The sequence below is a fragment of the Bactrocera dorsalis genome, chromosome 5 (assembly GCF_023373825.1).
Source record: "Bactrocera dorsalis isolate Fly_Bdor chromosome 5, ASM2337382v1, whole genome shotgun sequence".
NCBI classification, from domain to species: domain Eukaryota; kingdom Metazoa; phylum Arthropoda; class Insecta; order Diptera; family Tephritidae; genus Bactrocera; species Bactrocera dorsalis.
Genome location: NC_064307.1, coordinates 70,499,755 through 70,515,808, shown reverse-complemented (window position 1 = coordinate 70,515,808; position 16,054 = coordinate 70,499,755). Strand labels below are relative to the sequence as shown.

Genomic DNA, 16,054 nt, shown 5'->3' with positions numbered 1-16,054 from the left:
CTGTAAGGAATGACAGATCATTTGTAGAAAAAGGCATTTAATTCAAGAAGAAGAAGAAACACGACGACAATCAGCAAGCAAAATAATCGTATTCCAATTTCGTTGTTGTGTCGCGCTGTGTGGCATTCGTGAATCGAGCGGCCACCTGACTACCTGACTGCTTGGGCAGCCAGGCGATGCGTTTATAGCGGTTTATAGCCTCGCCTTGTTCTCCACCTTTTTGGCAGCTTTGAACTCGACGTAATGAGAAACCGAAAATCAGTGCATTTGTCCACACTAACTAACTGCACTTAGTACAAATCGCAATAACAATAACAAAAACAAGGGGGTAGCAAATAGAAATAAAATTTAGTGGACCGCTTAGGTTGTTTTGTTAAATTGCCTGGCAGCAGCCATTAGACGAATTGCAGGTTTACAAATGTCGCCACTTTCAGCTGCTCGTCAGTCGATTTGTTTTTGTCCGAGGGCTATTTTTACCGGTAAAATTAAATTTTTTCAACCTTCAGGCGACACACCGCCAACTACCCCTCTAATCTTTGTCCAATGTCTCATCATTAGAAAACGTTAAATTGTATTGTATTTGATTTTTATTGTTGTTGCAATAGTTATGTACCCTCCGGCTACTTCACTTGTGCGCCTTCATATATTCATACATACTTAGCTACTTATATATACGAGTATGCATGTAAATAGCTGTACAAGTAGGTGACAAATTGAAAAATCACATTTGTATAATCAAAATAAGTACAAACAACCGTTTGTCGGCATTGCGAAATAAGTCCGTTACCTCAGTGCAAGACGTATGGCTGGGGTGGTGTGGCGGCATTGCGCTGCCGGAGCGCTGCCAAAGTCCCCGATGATATTTCGCCAAAATTTAGCCACTTGGAAGCAATATCAACAGCCATCACACAAGAAATGACCAACTAACGTTACAGTGTGTGTGACAACAAAGGCAACAAATCAAAGAAAAAGGTATAGAAGTATGGCGCGCAAGATCAACAAATGGCACTTGGGTTATACCCAGCCGGGCAATGAAGTGGAATGACACTGTTACTGCAAACTTTCACAGCCCAAATGTGTCAGCCCTCTTGTAAATGGAAATCTGTCAGGGAAGGGTCTACGAAATTGGGCACAGATAGTACTCCAAATCAGCGCTATATCTCCTGAATAAATTGTTCAGATCGGTCCACTATAGCATATAGCCATAAAACAAACTGACCGATCAAAATCAAGTTCTTGTATGGAAAGATTTTTATTTGATGAGATAACTTAAGGAAATTTTGCATACATTATTTTCTTAGATAAGGCTACAATATCCAAAAATGTTGTTCCTATCGAACGACTATAGCATATAACTGCCATACAAACTGAACGCTGAAAAAAGAATTTTCTATACCTTTTTATGCTGTAAAAAATGCAACTGTGAAAAGTATTAAAGCTTCGGTGCAGTCGAATTTAACGTCAGTTCTTGTATTTTTCTAATATCGGTCGATGTATAGACTTTTATATATCTAAATCCACCTGTCCATTTACCTGCTGGGTGTAAATTTACATGCTTTCACCTAAGTATTGCTACATTTACTTGCCCATACATGAATGTACAGATGTGTATGTGTGTATGTGTGGGTAAAAAACGTGTATTGTTCTTCTTGTTGTCTATTTACGCGCGCATTTCGCGAAAAACTAATTTAAGGAATTTTCTTCATTCCAATATTTGAATTTAGGGTATTTCAGATTACGAGTGGATAGCCCGCGTTGTAGTAGTTGTCAGTGTTGTTTTGGCGGCGATTTTTGTTGCTGTTGCTGTTGCTGTGACTAGTGCGGTTGCTGGTGCTGATTGTGTTGGCAAGCGTCTTAGCTGCGTCGCTGCAACCAATACGAATTATTGTTGTTGAAGCCGCTGCATGTGGTTGTTGCCGTAATTGTTGTTGCATTTGAAATGTATTGCATTATTGTCACTTAAATTTAACTTTGAGGTTTCGGCAGGCCACTGCAAGCGAGCGACTGCATTTTTTACTTTTTTTTTTAGTTTCGTTGTCGTGTCTATTTTTTCGCTTTTTACTTTAGATTTATGCTGATGGAGTGCACTGCGGTGTGTTGTGGGTGTTTAAATGATTGGTGGCATGCAAAATCGCATTGCGTTTAATTTATATATTTATTTTTAAAACTGTGTATAGGAAAGTTTTTTTATTTTTTTTTAACAACACACTTATTTATTTCATATTTTGTTATAAATTCTACACTTATAATTATTTTTGCAATTTCTTTGTCATCTTCGTAGCACTTTTTGGCTGTTTGTCACACCGCAATAGAAAGCACTTTTCTCCAGCTCAGCCGTCGCGCTTGTTGCGTTTCTTCGCACACACTCACACACTAAAAATAGCCGCTTTATTAAAATATTTTCACTTTGTGAAAAGCACATAATTTTTCTGCGCTTTACTCATTTTATGTGACAAAAATTATTTGCTGTGTTTATTTCACAAACAAGTATTGTTTTTTTTTGCTTTTTTCATGCTTTTCATTTCTGGTTCTCCGCAAAATTTTTTCCACTTTTCACTGAAACCAACACAGCGACGACACAAACAACTTTCTCCGTTTCTCCGTTTGGATTTCCAAATTTAAAATTCCGTTTCGCTGAAATATATTTTCAACAATTTCTTTTTTCTTCCACAATGTGTGTAGGCCTGTGTACGCACACATACATATAGTTGTGTGTGTGTATGAAAGCAAAGGTATGTGTTTTTGTATATTTGTGATTATTTTCTACTCGTTAATGGTTCCTTATACATGCTGATGCTGCTGCCACTTTGACGACGCAGCTGTCGTCGTCTTTGTGGTCCGAAAATTATAAATTTAAGCAATCCAGCCCAGCCAAGTGTGCTGGCTATTAATAGTTGGAAGCCTCAACCACCGCAAATAATTTTGTAACGAGCTGGAATTTGTATGCGCGTACAATATCCTTGGACAGAGATTAGTTGCAGAATTTTCAAAATTTAAACACATTGTATAATCGGGGAAATGTAATTTATTTCTACGTTTAGTATGTGTATTTGATATACATACTTGTATTATATGCTTTCCAAGATATCAGTGCAAATACATTGCAAGTATAGTTTGAGAAAGTCGACCTGTGTGAGTGATCCAGCTCTAGGGGTTTTTTAATTTTTTTTGTGTTTTAATTTCTTGAAAAATTCCATTTTCACTATTCCATAAAAATCTCTTCGTTATTTATAAAAAAGTGATTAAAAATTATATTTTCTGCTTCTTTCATAGGTTTTAACCGTTAAAAATCAAAATTTTTTTCTAAAATAATAATAAAAAAATTCGAATAATTTGGTTTATTAAACTGGAATTTTTTTAAAGTAGAATTTTTTCCAAAAACTTTTTAATTTTTATTTCAAAACATTTTTTAATTTTTATTTCAAAACATTTTTTAATTTTTTTTCAAAATTTTTTTCAGTTTTTTATTTTTATCTCCTCGTTTTTTATAAAAAAGTTATTAAAAATTATATTTTCAATATTCTCCCAAAGATTTTCATAGTTAAAAATTAAAATTTGTTTTCTAACAAAATAAAAAAATTTCTAATAATTTTGTTTTTTAACCAGAACTTTTTTTAAATCTGAATTTGTTTCCAAAATTTTTTTAATTTTTATTTCAAATAAAAATGTTTTTTTCAAACATTTTTAAAATTTTTTACGTTTTTTTTATATTTTTTCCTAAATATTGTTTAAAAACTCCTTTTTCAATATTCTTCCTTAGATTTCTTCCTTAGATTTTATTAGCTAAATTTTTTCAATTTATTTGTAAATTTTGTTTTCAATACTTTATAGTGATCTCCCGTTAGAATTTCATAGTTTTCACTATGCATGGTCAATAATACAAATATTTTTTCCAAACACGAATCAAAATGTTATTTCATACTTATACTTTCCAGATTTTATTATAATAATTATTTTCAGTTTTAAATAAGTTAATTTATTTTTAATAATACCCACTGCATAAATTATTTAAAAAATTAAACTACTGTTTTTCTAGTTGGATAAATTTTCAATATTTCTATAGCTTATATAAACATTCATTGTTATTAAACTTGTAGAGATTTTAAAAATCACCGTTTTCTTTATGAAAATTTACATAGTTTTTGAAAATCACCGTTTTGTCATTTATTTTGTTTCTTTTTTTTTGTTTTTTTTTTAGAAATTTCAATATTTGTTTCAATTTTCCACATAATTCTATTATATTTATTATTCAATCATTTAAAAACCTCAGTTTTGAATATTTTCAAAAATATAATTCATAAGCTCAATCTTATATTTATTTATTTTCATAGCTTATTTTTCAAAACCTCAATACTTTTCACACACTTTTTTACCGTTATTACAATACACGATATCCAAGTATAATTGCAACTACAGTGATATTTGTAGGTATTACAATTTCATTAGTGTCACTCACTAAACAGCGCATTTGCGATTTCTGTATTACCGTTCACCGTTCGATTCGCAACTGAATGACCAGCTCGCTACTTAGAAATTCGTCTATTGTTCATTTGCATTAAAACGCACAAACAGCATTTCCAATTTCCAAATCAAATACGCTCAGAATCATTAGAATTGCTTTGGCTGCGATTTTCTACTTTTTTCTTGCGGCATTTTTGAATTTTCGCCAACATTTTCGAAAACGTCCTCTATCAAACGTTGCACACACAGCACACACTCACAGTGCTCAAAGCTAAAACTGTCGTCTCTCACGCTCGAAACACTCTGTCTAGTGTGCTGTTGACACTTTTCCCCTAGCAATTTTCGCTATAAGTGTGCTTTTATCGTGAGAATTGCGAAAGTGAGCACACCGCACCGGCAAAGATCAATGCCGCAGATGAATGAGCTTATGATGATTATGGTGCCATTACTTCTGCTGTTTGAGAGGCAATAAATCGTTTTGTTTTCGAAAATATTTTTAAATGTTTCGTCTCCGCAAATGACTAACCGCCTAACCGTTTGAGGACGTCAGAAAGGCGTAGACTAGCCTACGTAGCGCTTTCGTTGGAGGGAAAGTGTAGGCCAAAAGTATTTTTGAATACTGGACATACGCGAACGTGGTACAATGTATTGTATATTTATAATTGGCTTGACTTTCTGTCAGAGGACGGAGAGTATCTTCTATTAGTACAGATCAGAGAGTTATACACTTTTGTCAATATACAGGGGTAATCTACATATATACCGGGCGCCCCTATCGACATTTACTGCGGTGTAGTTTATTCTCGAACGCAGCTACTGTCAAGTTTTCAGATAAAACGATCATTTTTTTTTGGACTGTGTATGAAAAAATTAACCAGTTTCTACATGGTAATACGTCGGTTTTTTGATGAGTCACCACAAGGTGTCGCGAAACGGCTACTAAGAAGGATGAGTCAAAAATCCACGATCTCGTATTGGCAGGTCGCTTATATGCCTTATAAAGTAGTTAGCATAAGAAAGCTGTCGATACGATGATTTCTAGCATGAATTTCTCTGAAGAAGGGATGCAGTATGAGACGTTGTTGCAGCGTAGTACGAAGAAATTTCAGCTCCACAAACATCCTCCGACGAGCTTGCCTCGTAGAAGCTGAAGACTGTCCTATCGGCCAGAGAGTTGAAGGTCACCGTTTTTTTTTGGAATCACATGCTAGGCTCTGTATCGACCATCTGGAGAAGTACTAAACCGTCACATAGATCTACTATGTCGAATTGTTGGATTCGAGAGCAAATTGCAAGGAATGACACGAATGTGTGATTTATATTAACTATTTGAGGAAGAACAAAACATGGTTCTACTATGCCAAAATATTGTACATCTACGACGCTAAATTACAGGGAATGACACGGTGGCTACTCTGCCGATCTCCTGAGAACTCAATTTTAGACGGGTTACAGAGTTAAAACATTGCTGAGTCAAGTTTATGAATAGACGGTATAATTTATATCGAACCAAGACGCAATGAATATGTGCATCAGAAATCAAGGAACAGCCGAAACAAAGGACTTTCAACGACGAAGCTGCTTTAAGGAACTGGAAGAGTGTCAATAATCTGAAGATCACCATTTTCTGGCGATCCCAAAGTGTGATTTATTTTAACTACCTGAAGAAGCACAAAGCTTGGTCCGACTATGCCAAATTATTAGACTACTTCGACGCCGAATTACAGGGAATGACATGGTAACCTAATCTGCTGTCTGTTTCGATGCCGTATCGTAGAAAATTTTGTACCACTGTGGTCTCTATAACAATATTTTCAGCTAAAAAAAATGGTAAAAATATATGCTCAATATTAGGGTGGTCCTCATATAGGTATATGCGGTAGAATATATATAATTTATATATTATATACATATGTATATATTTTTTATACTATGTATAATATATACAATACTGCAATTACAATTTTGTCACGGAACGTTCCACCAAATGAGTCAAATCCTTGCAAATTAGCCGTGCGATTCGAAATCAACATATTTACATATATTTTTACATATGTATATATGTATGTATGTGTGTACATATTGTATTTTCGCATAATTAGCAATCCAACAAATTTCAACATATTTTCTGACACTTGATTTAATTCCTTTTTTTTTCTAAAAAATATTTTTTTTTCCTAAATTTCATAACCAGCTGCAGGTAGTTGTTGTTGCTGTTGTTCAAAGTTGTTGTCAGTACATTTTGATTGCGAAATAATTATACAAAAATGAATTTTATACACCAACAACAACGCGGTGGACAAGTGAAATTAATTTACAATATACATTTGCGGCGGGAATGTACGACTAAATGCGAACACACACACGCGCACCCAAGCATGACTATGTTGAACTAGTGCTGTGTACTGAAGACAAGCACTGCATTATTCCAATCACGAATGAGCGGATTTCTCCGACTCAGCATTGTTGTTGTTCTGACTTGTTTTCGTTTTGCCGTTGAGGATGCTTGAATAGTGGCCAAAATAAAATATGTGCCTAAAAAAATGCATATACATACATATGTAAGCTTAGAGCCGACGCGACAGCCTCGTTGAAGTATCTGCACACCAGTTGGCCCAAAAGATTGGCTAGTTGTCTGCTCGTTCGCCAGATCGATTGTGTATGCAAGCAGGCACCGCACATCTGCACATATGTGTGCGCTTGTGTGATGCTGCTAGGCTGACCACAGCAGCCGTGTGACACATACAAATGGAAATGAATGGATGGAGGTGGCTGACAGGGCGTTGATCGGTCGATCTAGGCTGGTCGCACACTGCTATGTCTATGTACATACATATGTTCGAGTATTGCTGGCTGACTAGCTGGCTGGTTGGCCGGTCGGCTAGCTAAGTGGCCAACTGGGCCGTCAGGGCTCGCTGACTAGTTTGCGACGGCGGCAGTGGCAACACCAGCAGCAGCCAGCAAAAGTGTCGCCGCCGTCATTCAGCCGCAATGCAAGGCACTTCGCTCTACACACGCTCACACACACATACATATGTACATATGTTGCTTTGCATGCCTGTACGTGTGTTTTGAAGAATTGAACTTTTTGGCCAGCCACGAATTTATTGTTGTGATTTATTTTGATTTCACAGCCTTTGCCAGGCACTTTATCCACGAACAATTCATGTGTACCGTATTAGTTGTGTGGTTGTTTGTGCTTTTTCTTTGCCATTAGTCTGGTCAGTTGTTGCTGTTGCCCAGTGCCGTGTATTCGAAGGTATTCGCTGCCCATTAGTCATGGCGGCGAAAATTATAAATTGCATTTCACTCCTCTAATCGCCGTCGTCTATGAGAAGTTTTCATGCAAATGATGTCGCATTATGCAGCAGGAATGTTCAGCAATGGAATAATAAATATGAAAATGCACAGAAAGTGTAAATTCAATGGTAATTGTGTCAAAGGGGCGCGTGCGGCGCGAAAAATAGCTGTTTTTCAAAACTATGCTGACTAACTATGTATATATTTAGGGTAAAGGATTTTTATATAGCCTCTAATATATAAGAAAATTAAAAAAATATATATATATTTTCTTGCAGCAAAATATATTTTCTAACTACTTTAAGCCACATATATTATGTACATATATTATATACAATACAGCATAGCATAAAAAATATTCAATGTTTGCCACTGCGTATGAGTAATCTTTAAACACTAATTAATATTCTGCAAACCATACATCACTGTTCAAAGTAAAGTACCATATGTGAATATGAAAAAGTAATCTGTATAAACATATTTATATTTATAAATATCCTGACGCTTTATTTGATTTAAGCGGTGAGTGCATTAACTGCGCTTAGGGCATCAACCAACTGACCTTTTACCATTCTCATCCATTGTCCAACTTTTGCAAGATTGGGGCTAAACGTCTCGGCAGTCATAGTTTCTGGCATTACCAGTAGAAATAGCGGAAACTGATACGACTTCTAGTTGACTCAAGAAATTTGTGGTAGACACAATTCGTTTTTTTTTACGAATTTTAAGGGTCTTCATGATCATTTCATGGGAGTTTTGGGCACCACAATGGATCAGCGTGCATGGATGTCCTAGTGAGATCGCTTTGGCGATTATAAAAGTACCCGTCTTTTAGCCTAACCTAAACCTGACTCACTCATGAAGAAACTATGTGGTTCTACAATGCATTACAACGTAGACTAATGGAAAATAATTAATTAGAAAAAAATTATTTGAAAAATTTAAAATTCATTTTAACAAAAAATTTAATTTATTTAAATAATTTTATTGTTACTTTTAAACACTTAATGCTACACTTAAACTATTTTCATACAACTGAATGAATGTTCTCAGTACATACATATGTATAAGTATGTCATGCACCAAAACATTGCGCAATAATAATAAAAACAAGCAAATAACAAATTTGTGCATTAAACAAAATGTCAACAACTAAAGAATACAAAACAAAGACAGTGCAGCGGCTAACTAACGTACAAGCATTGGGCGGAAGCATTTCGCCTGCTGCATGGGCACACACTGCTGGCGATCCAAGTCCCAGCCAAAACCGAAATAGCAACGGCGCACACTGAGAAAGCCGCCAACACAATGGAAATAGTACTCACAGTTGTTGGGATGCGGGAATTGCTGATCGTACCAGCTAGTGCAGACAGGACGACCATAAGTTGGCGCCGGCGCCAACACCGACGCCAAGGATGGACTCTGTATATAAGATGTGCTGCCGGGGCGGTTATTGCCGAGCGGACGCGTATAAGTATTGAGTGGGCGGCGTGTAGTAAACAGGAAAATGGACGCAGCCGACACCTCAGCTGCGGTAACTGTTGTAGCTGTGGACTCCGCTGTTGTTGCTGTCACTGCTGTGCTGCTGTTGTTGCCGCTGCAAGCCACAGACGTTTTGTCGCATGACAACACATTCGGATTGAAGTATGTATTGGCCGCACATTCGCCCAGCGCCGAACGCAAACCGTTACAAATGATATATTGACTGCAATTGCCTGGATTGGCGACAATAGTACCCGGCGCCGCATCGTTACAAGCTTTGTGTGAAACAAATTCGGGTGCGGCATCAACATGTTGCAGCAACATTGTTGCCAATAGCATACTAGTGATAACGATTAGTTGTATTGAGCAAAAAAGTATATTTAGAGAGCACATCTTGTGTGATTGCATGAAACGAGTTGAGAAAACTCGAGTACCCGACAAAATAAGAGAAAAACTCAAATGTTTTGATTTGCTTTAGCAAAATTAGCTGCTGTTCTACACTTGAATTTGCTGCCTGCCGCGGTTGCTCTGTCGTTTCGGTGGTATTTGCACGCTTTAAATAGCGTCTCGCACATAAGATCTGCGTCGCATTTCGCTCGCAGATGATAATTGAAAATCTGCGCAACCGGTTGATAAGGGCTTCGTTTATGCGGCATCTTATCTTTTTGTATCACTCACTCGCCGCGGTGCATTCCCTTGCTGAGTCAGTCGCTTGAATCGACGTTGGTTTGATTGTGCTGCTAACTTTCGATTGATAGGCGATCAGAGCTAATTTCGCTTTAAGTATATTTATTTATTGCAAACTAGGTCTATACTCTATTTTTGGTGGGAAAGCACACAATTTTGTTCATAATTTGTGCATAGTTATTTGCTGTTAACATTGATGCATTAGATAACCGTTATTAAAAATGTTCCAAAATATTTTCTCCAATCGACGCAATAAATTTCTCGAAATCGCAATCATTATTTTACTATCTTTTCGTGTTTTGTTACTGAAAATTCTTTTCTAAATGTATATGTATTGCTAATTAAAGTCTTTTCCAAGAAAATAGCTTGCTTCGGCACAGGCTTGAAGCCTAAAAGCCAACAGACTCAAATGTAATGACCGAAAAATATCGAACAAAGAATTTGTCTGAAATTTTGCATTTTTAACTAAATTTCGTATGCCTAATCGTTGAAAAAGGCTTCAAAGACGTGGTCGAGAGATGAAGATATGCCTCGTTTTGAACGAGCTTCGACCTCTTCAACTGATGACAATAGCGAAAAGTGAAGGATTTTGGTGGATATTTTGGGGATCAAACGCGATCTTGCTCGAATCGTGCCGATAAAGCTCAATTTTTGTATAAAAAGAGTACCGTAAACAGGTGTCTTTAAAGATGCTTGATCGAGCGAAGTCCGATATCACATCCATGCCTGACCAGTGACGTTGGCTGCCAGCTGTCTCCATATAAGAAACGCAAGCACCGTGCCTGGCCACTATTAAGGTGACACTCGCGCTGTGATGGGATGTCATTTAACAGTCGTACGGTGACTTCAGGGCAGCTGGCGGCCGCTTCCTCTACATAAGAAACGCATGCACCGTGCCTGGCCACTGTTACGGTGGCACCAGCGCCGCGATGTGATGATGTTTAACAGTCGTGCGGTGACTTCAGAGCAGTTGGCTGCCAGCTGGCTCTATATAAGAAACGCATGCACCGTGCCTGGCCACTATTAAGGTGACACTCGCGCTGTGATGGGATGTCATTTGGCAGACGCGCGGTGACTTCAGAGCAGTTGGCCGCCAGCTGGCTCTATATAAGAAACGCATGCACCGTGCCTGGCCACTGTTACGGTGGCACCAGCGCCGCGATGTGATGTTGTTTAACAGTCGTGCGGTGACTTCAGAGTAGTTGGCTGCCAGCTGGCTCTATATAAGAAACGCAAGCACCGTGCCCGGTCACTGTTAAGGTGACACTCGCGCTGTGATATGATGTGATTTAACAGTCGTGCGGTGACTTCAGAGCAGTTGGCCGCCAGCTGGCTCTATATAAGAAACGCAAGCACCGTGCCTGGCCACTGTTAAGGTGACACCAGCGCCGCGATATGATGTGATTTAACAGTCGTGCGGTGACTTCAGAGCAGTTGGTTGCCAGCTGGCTCTATATAAGAAACGCAAGCACCGTGCCTGGCCACTGTTAAGGTGACACCAGCGCCGCGATATGAAGTGATTTAACAGTCGTGCGGTGACTTCAGAGCAGTTGGTTGCCAGCTGGCTCTATATAAGAAACGCATGCACCGTGCCTGGCCACTGTTAAGGTGACACTCGCGCCGCGATTTGAAGTCATTTAACAGTCGTGCGGTGATTTAAGGCACCTGGCCGCCAGCTGGCTCTATATAAGAAACGCATGCACCGTGCCTGGCCACTGTTAAGGAGACACTCGCGCCGCGATGTGATGCCATTTAACAGTCGTGCGGTGACTTCAGAGCAGTTGGTTGCCAGCTGGCTCTATATAAGAAACGCATGCACCGTGCCTGGCCACTGTTAAGGAGACACTCGCGCCGCGATGTGATGCCATTTAACAGTCGTGTAGTGACTCCAGGGCAGCTGGCCGCCAGCTGGCTCTATATAAGAAACGCATGCACCGTGCCTGGCCACTGTTACGGTGGCACCAGCGCCGCGATGTGATGTGGTTTAACAGTCGTGCGGTGACTTCAGAGCAGTTGGCCGCCAGCTGGCTCTATATAAGAAACGCAAGCACCGTGCCTGGCCACTGTTAAGGTGACACCAGCGCCGCGATATGATGTGATTTAACAGTCGTGCGGTGACTTCAGAGCAGTTGGTTGCCAGCTGGCTCTATATAAGAAACGCATGCACCCTGCCTGGCCACTGTTAAGGTGACAACAGCGCCGCGATATGAAGTGATTTAACAGTCGTGCGGTGGCTTCAGGGTAGCTCAAAAAGTGCTTATGAAAAGTGTTTGGAGGATGATAAAAGTTCTCTGGATATTGCCTTTGTTTATAATGGCGGAACTTCATATTATTTAATAATATTTGCATACTTTTAAGCGAAAACGAATGAAACATGCACATTTTTATGCCGAGCCGAAACGTTTACTTACAAAAACAAAACACTTAAAATTAAAACATTAAAAAAATATTTAAAAACTAGAAACATGCGCCCGCAGAGCTTTAAAGCACTGCGCCTCTTTCAGAGGCATGCACTTCTCTTGCAGAAAATCCCAGCCGTAACCCAGACTGCAGCGCAATATGCTCAAATAGCCGCGCGTGCAGCGATAGTAGTACTCACAGCGCTGCTGATATGGAAAATACTCATCCATAGTTGGTTTGCACTGTGGGCGTGGTGACAAAGTGCTTGTCGACAGCAAACCACCAGCAGTCGTACTAGTCGCCACAGTGGGTGTAGTCTCAGTTAGCGCTTGCTGTGTTAACACCTGCTGTTGCGCCATTGCTGGTGTAGGCTGCACCATAAAAGTTGCGCACTTGGTACCATCTTCATCTAGCAAACATTGTTGTTGCTCTGCATCGAAATAGGTGCCAACTGGACATGTATCGGTGAATGACTCTTCGTCTAGACAGTAAATGTATGCGAGGCAATTGCTCTCAACCGCTACAAAAGTGCCTTCAGCGGCATTTTTGCACTCCTTGAATGACTCTGCGTGAGTATTAATGATGAGAGTCAAAAGTGATATGATTTTTACAAAAATTGTGCGCATTTTAATTTTTTGTATAAAGTTTTTTTTTTGATAAAATTAAATTACTTTCTTTCGCACTAGCAGTTGATTGCTTTCTAATGCCTCTGTAGTATTGCCAAGCGTTTATATTTGATGAGTAGAAGGTCGCCATTGGCATCTGCATCTGCAAAAGATAGTGTTTTCAATATCGTTTGTTGACTCTTTAACTGTCATTGATGAATGCTGTTATCTTGAAATTGATTTGACCGATTGCTATATTTCCTATTACAGTCAATGAACCAATAAAATGATTCAAATTTGCAGAGTAATATTGGGTCAAGGCCAGATACATAGATAAGAGAAAAAGACATTTTATCTGCACCTAAAAATGTATCTATGTATGTATATTTATATTTACATATGTTTATACATATAAAGTATTAATTCCAAAATTTGTTTAAGTAAATTTTTTAAAATATTAATTATTATTGATTCTGTTATTTTTCTTTATTGAACATAATATATTTAAAATCTTAAATCGAAACCGACAAATAACTAAATTACTAAACTTAGAGAGGAATACTCTAAACTTGCAACATTGGTCGCTTTTCCTTGGCGTTTAAATTATCATTGGTCATAGCATAGCCGGTACCACCCTATAAATAGTAAATAAAAAAATATACATGAGAAATCTGATTATTTGAGAAATTATTAGCAAACGCACTCTCTGTAAGGGTATAATATCTTTTTCGGATAGTTTCTGATTCGTCAAAGGATGTATCATATCTTTCTTAATTAACTTCTCCACGCATTCCATAGTAACCACATCCCCACTACCAAAGAAAAGATTCGTAAGATAAATTTTTTCATATATCACAATTCAAACTCACGTTGGACGCAACACCGCACAGGGTACAGCATTGCTGAGTACATCGTGTGTTACGGGGCACATGTAACGCGCTTCTTTTGCTATTAGCGAACGACTATTATCACCATCCTTGATTAGTGTAAATTTTACATTTATTAAATCTTTTACTTTTAAAGGCTTCTCGGAAACTGGACAATAAATGGTTGAATCAGGTTTCTTTGCCTTTGCTGCACCAGCGTTTGGACACTCAGAGGGCACCCAGAAACTAGGTAACTTTTTTTCATTGCCATTAGTCATGTTAGAGATGGAGCCACCGGCCGCAGCTACTGCAGCCGCAGAGGTGCTTGGCGTTATAGCAATTACGTCAGCCGATTTTTTATCACTGGCACTCTCATTGACTGGTTTACCAGCGTTTACAAACTTTTCAATGCATTTTTGTTGTTTTAGATTTAACTCCTGCGCGTTTTCCGTCTCCTCAAGACGACGTAAACGTTCGAATTCCTTCAATTTACGACTGTATTCATTTTTCTTTGTAATTATATATTGCAAAATGGCTTCCTTGTCAAAAAGATATCCTTCTTTCGTTATTACTGGATTACGACAAGGTTGTAAAGTTAAAGAACAACAATCGAAGGACTTAACCGAATCTTTTCCAAGACGTTGTGCTTTGGTGCCGTAGCCTGATTCAGCTGCATCACGGCGTTTTTCATTATAAGTATATACAGCACCGGCTGTGCAATTACGAGCGTGTCGTGTCATGTTTTAAGCAAAATTAAGTATTTCACAGTTTTTATTGGCACTAAACTCGTTAATATTTTAAGAAATATGAGAAAATAACAAAACAATGCTTAGTGCTGCCAAATTTTGTGTGGATTGAGGACGTAAGTGGTGCCAATGTTTCCGAAAATCATATGCATATAAATATGTACTAATTTATTTGTTTACACTTTATTTAAAAAAAATACATAAAACATTAGACCACTTCTAATTTATAACAAAACTAACGACAGAGACCGTACTGCTTACTTCATATATAAATGACTAATCACAACGAAAATTACCAACTGTTAAATTGTTATTTACTGTTATTTTTGTATTTTATAAAGTTGTTAAAACGTATATATTAGTTTGGTAGTTCTGATACTTATAATGAAAAAAACATTTTCAATTTCATCTTCTTGATAAAATCGTAAGACACAAATGCATAAAAAGGATATACATATAATTCAACAATCTACTTTTTCGTTCTCCGTAACTTGTCGAATACATTCTTCAATTATTCGCAACACCACCTCCTTCGTTTCTTCTGACGTGAATGGGCGATTTATAGGTGGTACATGTATGAATAAAGTGCGATTCCTATTTCTATCAAGAGATTTTAGATATATGTATCCACATAAATAGTTTCCGACATCATCTGAACTTTGAAGTACCGTACTTTGTATGGCATCGTCTGTAGCAGTTGGCGTACACTCACATGATGAAGCAACCACTTCAACAATTTTTTCCACATCTAAACCACAATGTAAGGTATGATTATCATTCATATTGGTGTTACAATTCACTAAACATGCTGAAGACTTTGGTAAACGCTGGCGCGCATAGTCCGGTCGTGTGAATTTATGATTATAAGCCAATTTCTCTACATGAATGCAACTTGCAATACCATGAACGCCACAATGTATAACAAGCTTTTAAAATAAAAAAAGATAAGTTACTCGCAAGAAATAGCACGTCAGTTTTGCTTACTTGTGGATTATGTGACCATATTTCTTCGACAGCTTTGTCCACGGCATCATACTCAACAGGTACCTCCCGTTTCTCTAGCTTATAATGGTGACCATGCCAAGGTAGCTCATCTGGCAAAAGGCGTACAGCTTCCCAACTGGCATTCACATCTTCATGTCCAACAAATGGTCCAAATCCAGTTACTATAATTAAGTTTTTGTTAGCTTCCTCCGCAGCAACTACCGACTTTAGTTGAGGTTGAGCCATATTGTGCGGCGTCTTCAGTTGTATCTTCACCTCTGTTTAAAAATTTATCAAACTCTGTTGTTAAATCGTAATTGCTTTCTTTGCTTAATTTATATTAATTTACTACTTTAGATATGAAGCTTTATTTACTTATCCCACCCCCCACTTGTTGTTGCAACTGTCAAAATACTTAACCGTTGTGTATCATAAGGCTATTAAAAACCACAAAACTTTTTAACTGTATACGAAAGGTTAAGCTCTGCATGCAACTCTGATTTTTGATATTTTGGCAGACATG

At 38.0% G+C, this 16,054-nt stretch overlaps 4 protein-coding genes across 4 annotated transcripts; all 4 read right to left on the bottom strand.

Annotated features, from left to right (window-relative positions):
- Positions 1-8,708: 8,708 nt before the first annotated feature.
- On the bottom strand, positions 8,709-9,791 carry LOC105227177 (uncharacterized). Its single transcript, XM_011206394.4, has one exon. The coding sequence runs from the start codon at positions 9,649-9,651 to the stop codon at positions 8,950-8,952; it is 702 nt and encodes a 233-aa protein (XP_011204696.2). The 5' UTR covers positions 9,652-9,791; the 3' UTR covers positions 8,709-8,949.
- A 2,510-nt stretch (positions 9,792-12,301) lies between these two features.
- Positions 12,302-13,291, bottom strand: LOC105227178 (uncharacterized). The gene has a single exon (XM_011206396.3). It carries the CDS (start codon positions 12,954-12,956, stop codon positions 12,381-12,383), a length of 576 nt encoding a protein of 191 aa, XP_011204698.3. The 5' UTR covers positions 12,957-13,291; the 3' UTR covers positions 12,302-12,380.
- A 105-nt stretch (positions 13,292-13,396) lies between these two features.
- LOC105227179 (nitric oxide synthase-interacting protein homolog) lies at positions 13,397-14,647 on the bottom strand. Its single transcript, XM_011206397.4, has 3 exons — positions 13,805-14,647; positions 13,639-13,747; positions 13,397-13,570 (listed from the first exon to the last, which is right to left on the bottom strand). The coding sequence occupies exons 1-3, from the start codon at positions 14,539-14,541 to the stop codon at positions 13,499-13,501; spliced, it is 918 nt and encodes a 305-aa protein (XP_011204699.2). The 5' UTR covers positions 14,542-14,647; the 3' UTR covers positions 13,397-13,498.
- Positions 14,648-14,849: 202 nt separating this feature from the next.
- On the bottom strand, positions 14,850-15,924 carry LOC105227180 (pyroglutamyl-peptidase 1). The gene is made up of 2 exons (XM_049458210.1): positions 15,532-15,924; positions 14,850-15,473 (listed from the first exon to the last, which is right to left on the bottom strand). Exons 1-2 carry the CDS (start codon positions 15,775-15,777, stop codon positions 15,009-15,011), a joined length of 711 nt encoding a protein of 236 aa, XP_049314167.1. The 5' UTR covers positions 15,778-15,924; the 3' UTR covers positions 14,850-15,008.
- Between the last annotated feature and the right edge of the window lie 130 nt (positions 15,925-16,054).

Excerpts from the sequence above, each read along its gene's own strand:
- LOC105227177 (XM_011206394.4), bottom strand. The coding sequence starts at position 9,651 with ATGCAATCACACAAGATGTGCTCTCTAAATATACTTTTTTGCTCAATA.
- LOC105227178 (XM_011206396.3), bottom strand. The coding sequence starts at position 12,956 with ATGCGCACAATTTTTGTAAAAATCATATCACTTTTGACTCTCATCATT.
- LOC105227180 (XM_049458210.1), bottom strand. The coding sequence starts at position 15,777 with ATGGCTCAACCTCAACTAAAGTCGGTAGTTGCTGCGGAGGAAGCTAAC. Across the intron at positions 15,474-15,531 it reads TATGGTCACATAATCCACAA|CTTGTTATACATTGTGGCGT; the intron begins GTAAGCAAAACT and ends TTATTTTAAAAG.
- LOC105227179 (XM_011206397.4), bottom strand. The coding sequence starts at position 14,541 with ATGACACGACACGCTCGTAATTGCACAGCCGGTGCTGTATATACTTAT. Across the intron at positions 13,748-13,804 it reads TGTGCGGTGTTGCGTCCAAC|TGGGGATGTGGTTACTATGG; the intron begins GTGAGTTTGAAT and ends TTTCTTTGGTAG. Across the intron at positions 13,571-13,638 it reads ATATTATACCCTTACAGAGA|GGTGGTACCGGCTATGCTAT; the intron begins GTGCGTTTGCTA and ends TACTATTTATAG.